At 43.0% G+C, this 14,217-nt stretch overlaps 1 protein-coding gene across 4 annotated transcripts in view; it reads left to right on the top strand.

The window, feature by feature from the left end:
- Positions 1-14,217, top strand: part of nfatc1 (nuclear factor of activated T cells 1) — a 196,793-nt gene that overhangs the window by 113,257 nt on the left and 69,319 nt on the right. The window contains exons 1-4 of one of the 4 annotated variants that reach the window (XM_061230286.1): positions 4,180-4,246; positions 7,950-8,000; positions 8,403-9,447; positions 11,090-11,249. In XM_061230286.1, coding sequence (XP_061086270.1) covers positions 8,450-9,447; positions 11,090-11,249 — 1,158 coding nt within the window. In that variant the 5' untranslated portion in view covers positions 4,180-4,246; positions 7,950-8,000; positions 8,403-8,449. Of the gene's footprint in view, positions 4,247-6,529; positions 6,851-7,949; positions 8,001-8,402; positions 9,448-11,089; positions 11,250-14,217 lie in introns of those variants that run through there. The other 3 variants (XM_061230224.1, XM_061230257.1, XM_061230300.1) reach the window with 3 other exon arrangements.

The following is a 14,217-nucleotide window of genomic DNA, read 5'->3' as shown; positions in this document are numbered from 1 at the left end:
AATAATCTTCAACAGAGTTTAATTCAAATTTAAAACTGACAATGAACTGTGTAAGTCCCATGTTATCAAATTTCTCCCGTCATTTCCCATGGTCCTTCACAATCCTAGAAAATATATGAATCCCCAGAACTCATAAACACATTGTGGAAAGTATTTAAATATCTTACTGCCCTTAAAATAAGCTAAATCTTATGATGCCATTATACAGAAAGGAAATCTATTTTATTTTAAGTATCATGATTAACAATTAAGTATCATGATTAACAATTCTAGACTGATCAAGTCTATCACCTCAGGTCATTAGTGAATGACATTTGCCACCAAGTGCATGTGAGAAACACAAAAAATCACCCAGCAATTCTCTCGGTAGAGTAGTCCTATTTCACTGGAATGTGTCCACTGCATCCATAAAATAGATATTATAAAATGTTACACTTATTCTCAAATGAACAGTGAAACATCATATAATATACAGCTAAAACTGTACATTTCAACAAGTACATTTGTCTCATATCTGGAATTACCGTGTGTTGCTCCCATGTGCACTCCTATGATGAACTTACATGTTAAACAGAGACTATTTAACATCCTCAGACACGCTCTAAGCCCTCCTACCCCTGGTAAGATGAAGCCATATTGCGTCCTGACCACTGTAGACTCCCCGTCTTGGTCAGGGTACGAAATGGCCGAGGCTGTAAATATCGAGCTCGGTCTGTGCTCCTGGTGAGCGTCTTAGCAGATCGAGCCACTTGGAGGCCTTAGGGAAATTCTGAATCTGATTTTAATGGAAATTCTGACATCTCTCTATTCCATATTGTGGAACTCGTGCAATCGTGTCAGTTGTGACCCCGTAGCGATGTGTTGGCGTAGCTATAGCTTGTCAAACGTTGCCGTCGGTCCACTTGATTTTCACTGAGATCATCCACTCGCTAATACGTCTTTTGTGAGTCAGAGTGACTTGCTGTGATTCCACCGTTCTCAATTTGAATGTTTGAGGCCAAAGCAGCGATCCTCATCCAAATTCATACAGTATCTCTCTCTCATTATTTTTCCAATAATAACTTTCCGCATGTCTCAGCAAAACAGACCGTAATTCCCGACCCAATCCGGAGCCCGAGTATGAACCCACAAGGGCTGTTGGAATACCCTCCCATCTTCCATCCAGGAACATTGCGGAATTTAGTATTAGCCTCGATATTCACACCTTCTTTCTTCCATATGTCTGTGCAGCTATTATTCTTGGAGTATAACTAATGGGGAAAGTCCTTATGAGGATTTATTTCTTTCTAGATATTTGTCCAAATGGCACTTTTAAAATATGGAATAAGTGAGAATGGTTTGGTTTTTGGGACAAATAGAGAAAATACCGTTTTGGAATTGTTTAATAATGTCATTTTGGAAACTCACATTTGTTTCATATAAGAAATGGGCTACCAAGATTAAGCTACTCACCAGAGATACTGAAAGAATAGCTTTCATTGATTTAGGATCTCAACAACACACTTGCCTCTGTTTTGACAGGGGCCAATTTGCCCCAGAAAGTTTACTACAAACATTAGTGGAGGTAGATAGGCATGGATTTATTTTGATAATTACACTGAGATTTGGACATGTTCCATCGGATTTTTAATGACCACTCAGAGCCACGGTTTATTGTCTCATCAAAAGGATTACACTATGGTATTCTAATATTGCCCAAGATGTTGACTGCCCCCTACTGGCACACCACAATCACCTCCAGTAGCAAACTCTTATTCCCAGGAGGCCTCCAATCCAACCACTAACCAAGCCCAGCCCCACTTAGCTTCAGCTACCTGGCAGAGGAAAGGCAGTATGGCTGACATAATTTTGTCTTATGTGTTCTGAGTAGGAGGAAGTGTAAAAAATAAATCAACAGAACACAATATCAATCACACATTTCTCAGCTTGTGTTGAATGCCTGTTTACAATAACCATAAATGATTTTCATGTGAAAACATATTTGTTGAGTCGAGTGCTCGTAAATCTCCGAATGGAGGATGTTCCGTGCTTCCAATGTCCTATGCAGACATGCTGTGGAGCGATTCCATCACTCCAGATGTGGCGTTATGAATTATTTCTTTGTTTAGGAAATGTATTATTATGGAAAACCGAGGCAATCACCCTTCTCGGAAAAACCTTCTGTTGGGTCGAGAAATTGGGGAATACTAGTCGTCGATGACATAGGCATGGAAGCACAGGAATACGTGTGAATTAATAACTGGGGACATGCTGACTCACATGACACTTCACGTGCAGAACATGACTGGTTGATCACTTTTTATACTAGTTGTTTTCCTTAATTTGTCCTCAGATGATCAATTTAGCCTTTGCATCTGCCATCACAGAACGAGAAGCAAAAGGACAACCAAAGTGGAACACCAAGGAATCGTTAAACTCACTGTACCCAGTCTGAGATTGGCTGGTAGCTTTGATGTAATGGTTCAAGTTCTGGGTTCTCAGCTTGAGGGACATGGAGTCAAATTCCAGGTGGGATGTTGCTATGGCACATTTAAGCTTGGTGCTTTGCCCCAACCCATCCATTAAAAATAGAACTACATAAACGGATCACAGTGTGCATGCAACGTCAGTCACCCATATATGAGGGCATCTGCAAGGCAAATGAATCATTTAAATAATGCTTACATAGCATTTAATGGCTTGAAAGATCTGTTTATCATCATTTATCTGTGTTCGTCATCTTTTTAAATCAGCAGCTTTTTTTAATGTTCAAACAGAACCTCCAGGTTGCTTTCATTGCAAATTATTCAAACTGCCACACATTGTAGACATCCCTGGGGCTGCTGCAGTAGGCAGTATTCCTCTAATGCAGTTCAGCATTATTCTGAATTATAATCCTTCAATGGGTAGGGCACTGTTGCTTTCCTCACCTTTTCCTCAAATGATTTGTTAAATTGGCTGAAGTTCTCAAACTATTCAAATGACAGAAATGCACCATATAATGGTCAAACGTAGCATTTGGGGCTTGTAACAAGATCAGCGTACATTAACAGAAGTACCACCTGGGTGTTTTTGAGCTATATTCTAATGTGATGTTTACCTTATGTAATACTTGTCTGTCTTGTTCGAGTAGACAGTCAATTTCCATTTCCATTGATTGTCATTCTTCAGTTCTTAGCTTTGCCAGAATAATTTGAAATGGGTGCTCACAACGGTGTTTTTTTTTTCAAAACTGCTTGCTGCAGATCATTAAAGATTATCACCAATATTGCACAGTCGAAATTATGTTTTTAATGAGAGTTTTACACAATTGGTGTGCTCTGACCGTATCCATTACCTGCAGTATCAGAGGTGTGAATGGCATCCAGATATGACTGTGTATGTACTACAGAACAAACATCACCTTTTATACTGTTATATAATCGAATATTGAGAGCATAACAAGCAAACAAATCTATAAAAACGAGGGAAAACCTCTTCGATCTCCAAAACAAACAAGTTGCCTTGAGCGCTCCGCCCGCTGAGATCCCACGTCTGCAGCTGGAATCCCTTGGCGGAAAGGCTCGGCTCGCGCAATCTCGAGGCGTTCAGTCCTCAAACCAGTGAGGAGCTTGGCAAGGAGGCAATAACGTCATGCTTTGGGGGCGGTACTTTTTAGCTGGAGGTGTTTTCCAGCTTTAAAAAGGAAGCCGTCTGCTCTCTTGACAAGCTCTGCGTCACGTAGAGCAGGAGTCTCTGGAAATCTCGAGCACTATATCGCCCGGGACACAGTAAACCATTCCCCGTCTCTGAAAGAAAAAGGGGACAACCGTTCTGTATTTAACATATATTAACTTACGAAGCTGTGCAAATGTCCCTCGTGTTCACATTTAAATACGTTTTTTTCGTTGCCTTTTGGATTTAATGCGTAAATAGACCGCTTCCAGTAACAGTTGGAATTTTTTATTTTTATTTTGGGTATTTACTTTGCGTTTATGTCTGCATAACCGATGTTTGGGTTTTTATAACAACATCAACATTTTCGTTTATTTTTTCACTTTCTTTTTATTTTTCCTACAAATGAGTAGCATGCTTTGAAAATATTATTTGGTATATTATCATCGTCTCCACCTAAAGCGTAGACCTGCTGTAAGTTGGATGCAGAACAGCTGTTTGCAAGTCTTTTCAAAGTTCAACTTCGGATCGCTCGTCCCTTCAGCTGGAGGAAACGAAACGGGACTGCATTTGATCGCGCCTCTCGCCACCAACATGAAATCTGCTGAGGAAGGTAATCCACTCCTTCTCCTTGCCTAGTGGTTGTTTCATTTAGTCGGTGTTAGCCCGCTTGTATGCATTGGACTGTCTTCATTCAGCCAACCGCGTTATTGCTCTTATACAAATTGGATTAATGTAGGCTACGTTGGCCTATTACTAAATAGTAAATATGTTGGGGAATATCTAACACCCTCGTTTTGCATGATGCTGTGCTGTCTCTGAGTGCGAGGTCTACCCTACAGGTAATCGCCAATAGGTGTCTCCTCTGTATGTTTGAGTTTGTGAGCTGGCACTACACTTCTTTACTACTTCTCAAAGGTTTTAGCACAGCTTTTCTTTTGCGTGTTTTGACAACAGTACATGGTGCAAAAATAAAAGTATTGTGGCAAGTGGACCAATTAAGCCTTCTTGGTGACAGTCGGTATCATTTGCGCCTGCACTTGCTACGTTTAAACTAATAAGGGAGGTGTAGGAGTGGTCAAGTAGTAGTCTTCATAGAAGTTTATTAAACCATGCCTCCTGTTCTTCCCAATATTACGTTAGAGTTGATTTTTTCAAGTTGTAGGATTTTCGATTGATGATAAATGTATTGCAATCAGTAAAATTATTTTCAAGGACTTTAATAAATAAAAAATCCTAGGCCTTTAACAGTCCCAAGGAAATGTTAAGATTATATAAATTAAAATTAAAAAAAGATTATGTTCTCGTATTGATGATGCTATACACATTGTCAGGAGGAGGGTTGTTTTATGCAAATGCTATAATAATAAATAACAATGCTCTAGTTAATGCTCTATAATAATAATAATAATAATAATAATAATAATAATAATAATAATAATAATAATAATAATACCCAATTAGCACAAAGTGCTACCTACCAAAAAAAATGCCTTTGCATAAAACACCCATCCTGTAGACGATGTGTGTGACATCAGTATTTGCCAGTTACCCATTAATAGCTCATTATAGATGTGGTGTTATAAGCATTTTATGTCATGCCAGATAATTGTCAGTGCTATTATCCTCACTGTCAAGTGTGAAAAATGCGAGATATACGTAGATTGTAAGATCATGAGCATAACAAGTTTTTTATTTTCAACCCTTAAAAATGTCAACCCTTGAGTACATTTTTTGTAGTGGGTGTGTCATTGAGACCTGTACCTGTGCCCAGTTCAGCGCTTTCTCAGTGAACACATTATAAATAGGGTTACCCGCGTCATCACACAGATGCACATACTTCACTGTGGCATTATCCAAGGGGCCCTGAGCTTCTATGCTGGTGCCACGGGCTTTGCGGATTTGGAACTTCTTCTTTTTTTCTTTTGGGGTTGGGAGCTTGGGTTAGTATTATTCATTTCAGTCACCGCAAATGTTGACTTGCAAGTTTTTTGTAATTGATAGCAGACATAAACAGTGGTAATCGTGCGCTCCTAAGACTGGTGGAGACACACCATCTCTCGTTATTACCAGTGTGCTGACTGCAGCAATTTGTTTGCCCCCCCCCCAAACCCCCCAACCCCCCAACCCTCCAAAGCCCCAATCCTCTCTTTCCCTCTCTTTCTGCGGCCAGCTCAGCCCTTACCGCAGCCAGACGGCCATGATTAACTTCACTGAGACTTCAGACATCACGGGCATCTACTTCTGAGGTTTCCCCTGGCTTGGTCAATTTCACCAACGCCAACAAACTCCACAGACACGTGCAAGGAGCTCTGGGGCATGCCACTGAGCTGATGTCTTTTTGAAAAGCCTTGAGTACGGTTGTGGTCTGCTGTGGCGTTCTGGCGCACAGCTGTTTGTGCGAGTGCGGACCGTATTCACAGCAGTGGTGCGCTGAAAGATGAGTGCTTGATATAATTTATGATTCACTGGTCAGCTGCTTATGACACCGTCCGTGCTGCATATATGTTTGTTTGCTGGAGGCACATTTCAAACTATGTTTTGATGTAATATAATACACGAGTCCCTCGTGTTGGCCATTGTAGCAGATATGGCTGGGTGATGGTAAAGTTCTGGTGACTTTGTGTGCCAGTTGCTGGCTGTTATTACAGTGGTTGCACAGATATAACCTTTGCAGTGCGCTTTCCCTGTTCCTTCCGTGTTCTTCAGACCGTTTATCCTTTTCGCCATCTGGTGTCTTCCGTGGTTTTTCTCATTCCTTTGTAGACCCGGAAATGTGAAGTCGTACGTCTGCAAAGGTAACGCGAGCGAGTAAAAGTTGCAGAGGGAGAGCGAACCCGTTAATGTGGGCGTGCGCATGTGTTACACAGACAGCCTGTGACAGAAAGTGACACGCCGCGCCAGAACACAGGGCTCGCAAAACCCCCGAAACCTAGCACCTCACCACGCACCCGTACTTCCTCTCTCTCTGGGTAGTGTAGCTGTTGCATCAGTGCGCTGCGCCCGGAGGGGACTCTAGGAAGAACCCATCACTGCACACGCTCACCTCTGTCAAGCTGGTGAAGTCAAATCCGCTTACCTGACACTGTGATATCGGACAAGTGTTTAGGCTCAGAAGATGTCCTCGTCGCCTGAAGAGGAAGAATTTGATTTTAACTTTCTGTTTGAGTACAATCGAGGAGAGGACCCCAGCAAGCAAGGTCTGTAAAGGGAGCTGGTGAGGGAGCTACTGAATTACATTGCTGTAAGGCGACAGGTTGTTCATTCATGCCGAGCATCCCTGTACTCTCTTGTCTTTTATGTTTTGGGACAAAAGTGTATTCATCTGTAATGGGAGGCTAGGTTTTGAGCCCATAATTATTCTCCCATAATTGTATGGGAGAATAAGTACTCTTGCTTGTGATTTGGAAGCCCAGACTAATTTGCAAATGTATGTTGTGTCTCTGTACCTGTTCTAGTACAGAGTACTACTAGTGGCTGTTGCAACAGAAGTTGTTCTATATACTACCTGTAACCTAGTAAGTGATGCTGGGGTAACCATTGGACCTGGAGACTGTTAAATATGAGAGTATGACTGTTTTATGATTTCATCTACATTTCTGCATGTTATTATTATGATATTTTAAGCATTTTATTTTATTTAATAATAAATAGTGCCTTCATTTGACTGTTGTGGAAATTGGCTGTCATTGACTAATTTGAGATAATCTGCCCACGTATTCGTGTTCTGTGTTGTGTGACGGATGAGTCATTTCAGTTGGTGAACTTGATTCTATTTTTAACAAATCTATAACCTGACTGTAATATTATATTGTACGTTGTAATTGTATACAACCAATAATGTATCACTCATAACACTTGGTTCATATGTGAAATACCTTTAGCCTACGAGTCAATACATAGAGTTGTGCAAATGTGAAGGCCTACATATTAAAGATTTACAGTGTAGGATATTTAAGGATATTTATGTTGCTTAAATTTACAATAAAAATGGCTCATTTTATATGTGAACTGGCAAGTTCTACTATGCTAAACTGTTCCTTATTTGAAAATTGTTAAAACAGTGAGAATCTTTATTCCTATCTACAGTATAATAATTTTTACCACCATGGAACAAACAAAGTATCTCATATGCATCTGTGCAGGAAAACCTATCAAACTATACAACTTAATTTAGAGTGAAGACTGTTTGGCACAGTGATCTGTTTTTACGTTAAAAAAAACATATTTACAGTATGTCACATAACACAGTTTTCAGATGTAATGTATTGCTCGTTGCAAAACTTTAAAGTCTTTAAAATGTCTTCACCTGGCAGCATGACAGAAGCTGACGACCTTGTCAAGTCCACCCAGCTATGAACGTTCAGGTTTAATCACAATCCCGGCTTGTAAATATGCATAAACCCTAACCGCTTTCATGAAAGAGACCAGTAATCTACTCAACAAGAACAAAAGTGAAGCTCTCGGCCTTATAAACTGTCAGGGTCAGGTGTGCTCACTGGGGTGTGCTTCAAGCATGGATGTGTGTGTGTGCATATGTGTGTGTGCATCAAGAGCTTAGGTTGCGCTTGCATTTTAAGTGGTGCATTGTTCTTCCAAATCCGACCTGGTGACCTTGACCAGTCACACATAAATGTGGTTTTGTGGCAAACTGAGCTGTTTTCTACATGAGACAAAGTTTAGGGGAGACATTATGACCAGTGTGTTCAATAGCAGGCTCATAAGAGCGACATAACCACTCCTCCCTCCACCCCGTCTTTGTCTTCCAGATGCGTTCAGCTACACTCCCAACGTCACTCTGTCCCTGCCCATCAGCATGGGAAACCCCTGTCTCTCCACGCAGTACCACAACCTGCAGTCCAGCTCCATCATCCCCATGTCCTCCTGCCACCAGGACAGCTACGCCCTCCACAACAACGGCGGTGCCCCCGGCTACTACCTGACCCCCAACCTCCGTCCCAACGGGGCCCCCGCGCTGGAGAGCCCGCGCATCGAGATCACGGCCTATGGCCAGTTCCCCGAGGACGAGATGGAGGAGAGCGCCCTCCCCATGGTCAAGCGGGTCAACTCCATCGTCACGCTCACGCTGCCCAACGCCGACGGCTACCGCGACCCCAGCTGCCTCAGCCCGGCCAGCAGCCTGTCCTCCCGCAGCTGCAACTCGGAGGCCTCGTCCTACGAGTCGGGCTTCTCCTACAACTACGACAACTCGCCCCAGAACTCCCCCTGGCAGTCGCCCTGCGTCTCCCCCAAAGGCTCCTCCTCACTCCACTCCTGCACCCACGCCGGCTCCCCCCGCCACTCGCCCTCCGGCTCCCCCCGCACCAGCGTGGCCGACGAGAGCTGGCCGGCCCCGCCGCGAGGCTCCCGGCCCGGGTCCCCCTGCAACGGGAAGAGGAAGTACAGCTTCAACGGGGCCCCCACCTGCAGGCACCCCTCCTACTCGCCCGGGAACTCGCCCACCGTCTCGCCGCAGGGGTCTCCCAGGGTCAGCGTGCCCGACGAAGCCTGGCTGGCCAACACCAACCAGTACACCAACTCGGCCATCGTGGCCGCCATTAATGCCCTCACCACCGACGGCATGGCGGACCTGAGCGACAGCGTGCCCCTGAAGTCCCGCAAGACCAGCCTGGAGCACAGCCCCGCCATGAGTCTGAAGGTGGAACCGGGCCAGGAGGAGCCCGGCCCGGGGGAGGTGGGGCAGGACGACTACCCGGCCCACCGAATGCCCTTCAAGAAGGAGAACTACTGTGGAGGGTTCTTGGATGTCCCACAGCACCCCTACCCTTGGTCCAAGCCAAAGCCTTACATCAGGTAGGTAGAAAGGGAGTCTTCAACCAAGCATTAAACCCAAAGGCATCTTCTTTAATTTCTAAATATAATATAGCTTGGGGAAAGTGTGTGGGTGGCCTTGCACTGTAGCTTAATTCAACATTTTAGAATTTGAGCACATTTCGTGATTTGTCCCTGACAAGTAATGTAGTACATGTGTGTGTGTGTGTATCTGATTACTTGAGGTTTTCTGGGACAAATCAAGAAGCGCACTCAAAGTCAAAATGCTGAACAGAAAAGTCAAGTACAAATTTTTCATGAAATCGTCCCATGTCAGAACCCACACAACATATTTATGTTTTGATTAGCTGCTGTGTACAGTGGGACTACTGTAAATAACGAGGCAGCATTTGGACACAGCATGCTTGAGAGCAACAATGAAGCTGAAATGTGTTTATGCAATTCATGATTAATGGACACTGCTGTATCCAGCTAAGGGTCTGCCCTCTGGTTCCCACAGGCAGGAGAGATCAGTTCAATCACACAAAAGTTTTTTTTTTTTCTTACTACATCCTATGTTCTTTTTCACCAAAATTAGACTTGTTTGTTTATCGCAGAGTAATGTTGTTGTACCATCAAAGGCCAGAGCAAGTGCAGCAGTCACAGTTAAGTCACTGTTTGTTTCCAGAAAGGGCTTTCTTTGAAGATCAAAACATGTCATAATTCATATTTTCAGGGAGGAGCAACGTATGCATTCATGTTTCTTTAAGAAGAGAACCCACAAACATGCAGACATGGACACAATGACACGCACGCACTCACGCACGCACACACACACAGACAAACACACACACACACACACTCACAGTTACTGACCTTTTTCATGACGCAGCTTTTTTGTATTTGCTTTGACTCCTTGGGTTTTCTCTTGTTTTGTTGTACCACTGGCATGCTTTCCTGTAGGAAATCAAGTGTTTGATGAAGATAATCTCGAACAGGAAGTAATGGTGACAGGCAGGCAGAGGAAAAGGTTTGGTGGGATAATTGCATTACCTTGTGCCTGCAAGCTGATCCCCCTCTGTCACCGAAGTGATGTCACGCTCTGAGAGGGGTGATGAACAAGACGGGAAATTGGTTCATTTCGGGTCAACAAACACACTGGGAGCTCTGATACAGCAGCGATAGATTTTGTCTCCATGAGCGTTCATGTTGAACAGATTTCCGGGACAGTAGAGTTTACTAAGGAGGCTTTGTTTTTCTTATATATTTTCCCAGCCACGGCATGACAAGGAATTCTCTGACCACTGAGGTATAATCTGAAGGTCATTCTGTGGTATTCCGTAGGACAACTATAGTTTCAACTATATTCTTCACTACTGTTTGATACAGTATAACATAGACATTGTGATTATGATATTTTTCAGCTCATAAGAGATAAAGTTTTGCATATCCTTAGAAACCCATGCAAATGTGGCTACTTAATTTTGGATAAACTTAGTTTATCTTAATTAACTGGGTTTCTGGAAGAAAAAAAAAGTCAAAGTTGAAGATAAATGTTTGAATCCAAACCATACCACATGCGTAAACACACACACACTCACACACACACAAACACACAGACACACACAGGCACATTTGCACATTTTCATGTCTCTGTGCCCTTTTTTCTCTTTCTCCATGGTAGCCCCTCCTTGCCTGCTCTTGACTGGCAGCTGCCCTCCTGCTCCGGGCCGTACAGCCTTCAGATCGAGGTGCAGCCTAAATCCCACCACCGTGCCCACTACGAGACCGAGGGCAGCCGGGGGGCGGTCAAGGCTTTGTCTGGAGGACATCCCGTCGTGCAGGTATCGTTTGTTGTTCTCTTAAGGACCTTGACACTTCATTTCCCCTTGGTAACACCACAGCTGCCCCTCGATTGTTGAAACTGCAACCTGGCAGTATGGTGACTCGCCAACGCTCCCGTTTCACAAAACAGCTTGATAACTAACACCTTTCTTAATGAATCTGGGATTAAAGCTCATGCCAGGCCAAAAGCACCTGACCATGCATTGTATTCTTAGCAGAAAAATGGTCAAGGTTGGCAGTTTATCTGGTAATACTACCAGATGGCTTCATTAAGCCCATTTCTTTGCATACTGCGGGCCCTGCAAAGCTACAAAAGGCCCCAGACCTTGAGGTTGGGTTGGGTTGTCTTATAGGGATTGAAGGGGGTTTGCATGAGTCCACGTGTGGGTGCCAACTTGAATTGTCTGGCTGTGCTGGTTAATTATTTGAAATGACCTGTAGCCAGTGGAGTGTTGGCATTCCTTCCAAAGTTTCTCACTCAGTCAACAGAACCTGTCTACCTCCTTGCTGCTTGAAAACTTCCCGATGGCGTGTATGTGTGTATGAGCATGTGTGCAAGTTGCATTAATTGCCGAAGACTGAGCGCCAGACTTCTTGCCACACAGGGCTGTGGTGGGCCGCTCTTGCACATATTGACACAATTAGCATCACGTTAGGCCACCGTCCTTGGTTATTGTGCTTGGCAGGGGTTAAACAGCGCACGTCACCCTCGCCACAACAGTCACACCGAGAGCTCTTTTTACTGGCTCTCATTTTTGTCAGATTGTTTATACATCTTGGTTTGTTCAAGGATTCAAGGAAGAGACCTTTGTGCTCTGTATGATTGTTAATCATACGTCATTCCTGAAGAATATCCTTAATCCCAAGATGATAGACTCAGTAAGAATCCTTAAATACAAAAAAAAAAAACCTGCATACTGTTTTTATGTAGAATAGCTTCTGTTTTTCTTCCATGGTAGCCATTGTGTTCCAGTAAAAAAAAAAGCTCAATCATAAAATACAAATTTTATATATTGTGATGTGTATGACCGCAGGCATGCATAACTGATAAATTCCCGATTGGCTTCTGCAACCCTAGAACCCCGACCCTCTACTTCAAAATGATGAAGCTTGCCATGTGACCAATGAGAGCACTTCATAGAAATCAATTTCTGTCCAGAAACACAGAAATCTTTACCATATGCGAACTGTACCATTGATAAACTCATGAAAACAAATTTCACCATAATTCTTAGTGTCCTTCAGCAATCAGAGATAAACAGGGTTTTGTGTTTCTCCATTCACTGCATTTGAAATCTCAGGCCTGCACAGTTCATGGCTTGAGCTGGCTGAGCATGGTCTGACTGATATCCTTGGAACATTTTCTTCGGTTGTGACAAAGCAGCTCCGCCTGAAAGTCTGACTAAAAGACGGCCGCCGCGTGTTGCCAACTCACCAGCTCACCGGCTCAAGTGAAAGCAATTTATTTCCTCGCATAAACAGTGGGAATTGTACCTCTCCACAAAGCCACATCAGTTAGCACCAGGGTATGGTATTTGTATGCTCTTTGGCAAGGAATGGTGATTTTATGGTGATTCACCGAGCGATGGCGCAAAGGCTACTGCAGTGACGCACTTCTGTCGTTCGACTCATTTCTCCAGGATGGATCCAGACTGGATTGCTTCTGTTCAGCCATGATTTAGCATACTTTCCCCCCATGATGATTTAATGCATAAACTATTCATTTTTCAGTGCAATATCTGTGGGGGATATAATTTGGGCCAAGTATCTCAGTTTGTGTGCAGACAGCATGGAATTGCACTTATTTTTCTTCGTTTCCGTGAAGCAATCACACGTGCGGAGGGAGGTCGAAGAACTGACTCAATTTTTGTCTCAGAAAAATGTCTGTATGTTGATTGAAATCATATGAAAATATCAGGTGCAATCGCTACTGCTACTTGCTACTGAGGATCACTGCAGGCGTCCCTGATCACCTTGGTGATGGTCCACGGTATCCTGATCATAGAGACGGCACAGCTTGAGGAAGGTATCCTGATCATAGAGACGGCACAGCTTGTGGAAGGTATCCTGATCATAGAGACGGCACAGCGTGAGGAAGGCCAGTTGTTCTCATTCTGGCTGCCGGGGGGGCAAGGTTGCGACGGTGTTTCCTCATTAGCACACGGGAATTGACGTTAAACTAAAAATCAGAAACAAATTTAAGTTATAGGCACATCAAAAGACAATTTTCCATTTAATTGTGATCCAAGTTGTCTTATGTATGGAAGCATAATATCCACGCCAAAATGAAAATGAAAATGCAAATCGGCAATTACATTTTGTTTTCATTACATATGTGTAAAAACTGTTTCGTAATTGAAATGAAAATGCAAAACCCCCCTATTTCATGCTTTCAAACGGTATATCCTGCTACCATAGTAAATTGTAAGACCAGCCATACCATAGGAAATTGTACCCTGAAAAAAGGAATGAATGCAAAAACGGTCACCGTCCTAAAGGGGTTAAAATGTAAATGTTAAAAATAAAGTCTGTTTTATATTCAGTTTTCCCATCCTCTACAACAAAACCTTGTCATAATTTTAATAAAAATGAAAAACCACATTTTAAATAAGTTTCTTATTTGTAACCACATTATCCATGACAAAAATCAAATTATAACTCAATATAATTTAATTTTCATGTTTTCGTGGCACATGGGTGACATAAATCAAATTAAATTGCATTGTTTCCTTTTGCATTATCATTTGCACAGGGTCACACAAAAACCCTGCCATAAATATCATTGAAAATGCATTCGGTCCTTTGCATTTTAATTTTTTAAGTCAAAAGGTCTGCCAGTCAAAGGACGGGGGCGTTATCAGGCGGTTCAAACCCAACCAAGAAAATCTATGATACTGATAGCTAGTTTGCCAACCCCGTTGCATTTCATTTTCTTGTTCTACAAGCTGCTGCCTTCCAGGCTTCACT

This window comes from Conger conger, chromosome 1 (assembly GCF_963514075.1).
Source record: "Conger conger chromosome 1, fConCon1.1, whole genome shotgun sequence".
Taxonomy (NCBI): domain Eukaryota; kingdom Metazoa; phylum Chordata; class Actinopteri; order Anguilliformes; family Congridae; genus Conger; species Conger conger.
Note: the sequence above shows the minus strand (reverse complement) of the source record. Positions and strands in the feature narration are given on the sequence as shown.